This window comes from Gracilinanus agilis, chromosome 4 (assembly GCF_016433145.1).
Source record: "Gracilinanus agilis isolate LMUSP501 chromosome 4, AgileGrace, whole genome shotgun sequence".
NCBI classification, from domain to species: Eukaryota; Metazoa; Chordata; class Mammalia; order Didelphimorphia; family Didelphidae; genus Gracilinanus; species Gracilinanus agilis.
Genome location: NC_058133.1, coordinates 320,139,118 through 320,143,319, shown reverse-complemented (window position 1 = coordinate 320,143,319; position 4,202 = coordinate 320,139,118). Strand labels below are relative to the sequence as shown.

Below are 4,202 nucleotides of genomic sequence, written 5' to 3'. Positions count from 1 at the left end.
TTTACTGGGGAATTAATTTAGTTTTGTAACAGAAAACTTGTGCTTCATTCAAGACTGAACCACTATCTGTTTGTTCTTAAGTCATTTAACCTGTGGGAGAAGCAGTTTCCTAAGCAGTTAAATAGCATCCTTATAGTTAGTGTAAGATTCAATATTAAGTTGCAAAAGCACATTAAACAGAAGAAAGATTTTTAAAATGTGAAGACTTAATATATATTTGGGCACTTATGTAAGCATATGTACTTTGAAAACCATTTATTAATAATGTCTAGGTGCCCTAAGAGACAGCATTTCATATCTAATGACATTGACATGAGGAAACAAAGAAAGAATTCAAGCCAGTAAGCACAGAAAAGGCACAGCTGATTTCTTTTTCAGTAAAACTATCCCACAATTTTGTAAAAAAGATTTTACTATTCATTTCTATGAGATATGTTTTCGAGCTATTAGCTTTCTCAGAGAAGTCTTCATGTCCTTGTTTCTTAGGCTATAGATGACAGGGTTCAGGGTTGGGGGAACTACAGCATAGAATATAGACAACAATAGATCTAGAATTGAGTCAGATTGCTGAGATGGCTTTAGATAAACTATGACTGAGGTTGTGATAAAGAACATGAGAACAATGAGGTGGGGGATGCAAGTGGAGAAGGCTTTTGACCGACCCTCTGTGGTTGGAATCTTCAGTACCGTTGAGAAGATGGGACCATAAGAGATAGTTATGGAAATAAAACAAAGAATCCCAAAAGCAACACCAATAGCCAAAGTCACATCTACGCCAATATGTACATGAGAGCAGGAGAGCCTAAGTAATGAAGGGACATCACAAAAAAACTGATGGACCTCCTTGGAATTACAGAAAGGCAAAGTGAATGTACTAGCTGAGTACAGAGTTCCAAACAAAATTCCAAAGAGCCAGGAAACAGCTGCCATCCTCACACAAATTCCCCTGGTCATGATGACTTCATAGTGCAGAGGCTGACAGATGGCCACATAGCGGTCATAGGACATCACTGTGAGGAGAGACAGCTCAGATGCAGCAAATAAAATGACTAAAAAGAACTGTAAAACACACCCTACAAAGGAGATAGAACGACTATTGGTCAGGGAGTTTGTGATAGATTTAGGGAGTGTGGTAGAAATAAAGCAAAGATCTAAAAAGGACAGATTCTTCAGGAAGAAGTACATGGGAGAGTGGAGGTGTTCATCTAGAGAGATGAGGGTGAAGATGATCAAGTTCCCCATCAGAGACATCAGGTAGATCAGCAAGAAGAGGATGGCATGTAAGACCTGCAGCTCCCAAGATTTGGAAAAGCCCATGAGGAGGAATCCTGTCACTATAGTGAGGTTGGCCATTTTCTGAGAGTTCTTGTGACTGTACAGAGAAAAGAAGCAGATATCAGATAATGAGGAGCTCTGGCTATCAGGAGACTGATTCAGGTCTACTTTGCAAATGTTTATAAGTCACAGAAGTTCTGTCCACTCTGGTTTTGCCATTTGCTAAAAGAATAGATGAAACTCTATTAGAGTCCTAATCTTATGCCCGTGAATTTATTTTTTAAAATATATTTTGATACAAATGAATAATGTAGAAATATTTTGCATGATAATACATGTATAACCCAGACTGTATTGCTTTTTAGCTGTGCAAGAGGGGAGAAAGGGAGGGAGACAATATAGATCAGTTAACTTCAGAAGACTTATGTGGAAATTTGTTATTAAAATAAAAAATGAAGACAATTTTAAAACTGCCATATTAAAAAAATAAATATATTTTGAAAACTATATTCCTTTCTATGCCTTAAAAACAATCTAGTTCATGGGATCTTAGTCTTCTGTCCTGGGTCATTCTTGTGAAGCCTACCACCCCTTCCTTAGAACAGGATATTTAAATACATAAATTGAAATACATATATTTGAAAAGAGACCATCTTCACCTCCCACAGTTATTGTGAGTCTCAAATGAGACAATAATTGTAAGGCTCTTAGAATAGCACCAGCCATGTGATATGTGTTTATATAAATGTTAGTTTGTTTTTATTATCTATTCTCAATAAACTTATGAGTTAACATAGAAAGTGATGTACTGACGGCTCTCTACTTTCATTAAAGACATACAGAAACAAATTTGTACTTTGTACACAAGACAAAAGAATTACCAATAAGAATGTTTAAATATACTTTTCAACATAAATTTTTATCATTTGTTCTATATAAACCTCTGTTCTGGACTATATAGATTATATAGATGAACAATGTCCAGTGTAGACCTTATGAACCTTCTAAAGTCTATTGCAGGGTGGGCAAGAAAGAGATGCAAATAATTAAAATACAAATTAGGTGATAAATGCACAAGATCATAACAAATGAGATGTGAGGGAGAGTTAATTTCTGACAGACACACACATACACACACAAATATATCTTAATGCAGTATGGTAGGTTTTAGACATTTGAATTTCTTTAGGCAGAATTTTTTTTAAAGCAAATATTCCAGGTACCTTGCTAGCAAATACACAGAAGCAGAAATGGAAATGTCAAAGTTTGGTTAGACTAATTCCCTCAACATAAAGACCTTTTAAGATCACATCACAGGAGACAGCTAGGTAACTCAGTGGATTGAGAGCCAGGCTTAGAGACAGGAGGTCCTAGGTTGAAATCTGGCCTCAGACACTTCCCAGCTGTGTGACCCTGGGCAAGTCACTTGACCCCCATTGCCTAGCCCTTACCACTCTTCTGCCTTGGAGCCAATACACAGTATTGACTCCAAGATGGAAGGTAAGGGTTTTTTAAAAATCACATCACAAATATTGATTTTGATAGGTATGCTTAGAACTGTAAATTTGGTATTTTATTAAAATATCCACATTTTTCCAAGTCTTACTCTCCATTACCATCTTCTTTGTTTTCCCTGGGACCTCTAGTCCTCACATTCCTCAGTACTTTCCTTGGCAATCACCCCTGCTCTGATTTAACTTTCCTAATTGGGACCCTATACTTAATCATTTTTTCTCCTATTAAGTTTGAGCAGATCACAAACTAAAATCATCTTCTTTATACTCCTAAATCCTCCTGCTTTAATCCTACATTGGTGCTCTTGAATGGAACTTTTGAAAGTAAAAAACTGTACCACCTTGGGCCATTGTCAATTTTAATTATCTAAACTCAACCAGGCAAACCTTTCTATCCCCTCTTAAATTTATTTTCTAATTACATTCTTCACCTTGTCTTTTTCCTAACTTATCCTCTCTATTTAAATTTCCCACACCCTTAAAAAAAATCAACATCCTTGTAAGTTCAGATTTCATTTCATACTTAATTTAAAAGTATAGAGACCATTCTTGGTGAGATTTTTCTTTTCCACTCACAATTCATCAACATCCTCCATTCTTTCCTCCTCTACTCCTCCTTAATGTAAATGTGAGATGACATGTGTCCAGACAAAAGTGAAACTCTACATATGTCTTTGATTCTTTCCCATTTGGTCTTCATTAATTTCATGCCTTTCTCTCTAATCATTTCCTATCTATTGATTTCTTCCCTGCTACTTAAAAACATATCTAAAATTTTCCTATTCTGAAAAAAATCCTCATTAGGTATTAAAATTTTTGACTAATCTTTCACTGGCTCTCTTTCATTTCTTAACCTAGAAAACTCTTAGAAAAATGCTGTTTGTACTTTTGGACTTGACTTCTGTACTGTCATACTTTCTAACCTGCTACATAACCTCATCAGTCACTTTAAATGATGCTTTCCCAAGTCATCAATTTCTATTTGATTATTCTGATTTCCTTTTCTCCAGCATTACTCTTGGCTGCTGTGCAATATTTGAAACTGCTTAGTACTTTCTTTTTTCCTTTCTAGATTTTCCTGACCCTGCCCATTATTGGTTCTCTTCCTATCTATTTTATAAATCATTCTAAGTTTCTCTTTGCTGATTCATCCTTACAATATGTTTTCTAAGGGTGGTTAGATGCCAAGGTTTTGTCATAGATTCTTTTATAATCTTCCTAGATCCTCTTTATGACCAGATCTGTTCACATAGGTTTGTTTATTTTCTTTATGATAATAAGTCATACATCTACATATATTTCTTGACCTGGTATCTTTTCTGAGCATGAAATTTGCATCATCAACTGTCTATTGGAAATTCTTTTTGGACATTTCAAAGTAGATATCCTATAGAAATCTCAAACTCAATATAT

At 35.2% G+C, this 4,202-nt stretch overlaps 1 protein-coding gene across 1 annotated transcript; it reads right to left on the bottom strand.

Moving 5' to 3' along the window:
- Positions 1-423: 423 nt before the first annotated feature.
- Positions 424-1,353, bottom strand: LOC123243779 (olfactory receptor 14A2-like). The gene has a single exon (XM_044671863.1). The coding sequence runs from the start codon at positions 1,351-1,353 to the stop codon at positions 424-426; it is 930 nt and encodes a 309-aa protein (XP_044527798.1).
- Between the last annotated feature and the right edge of the window lie 2,849 nt (positions 1,354-4,202).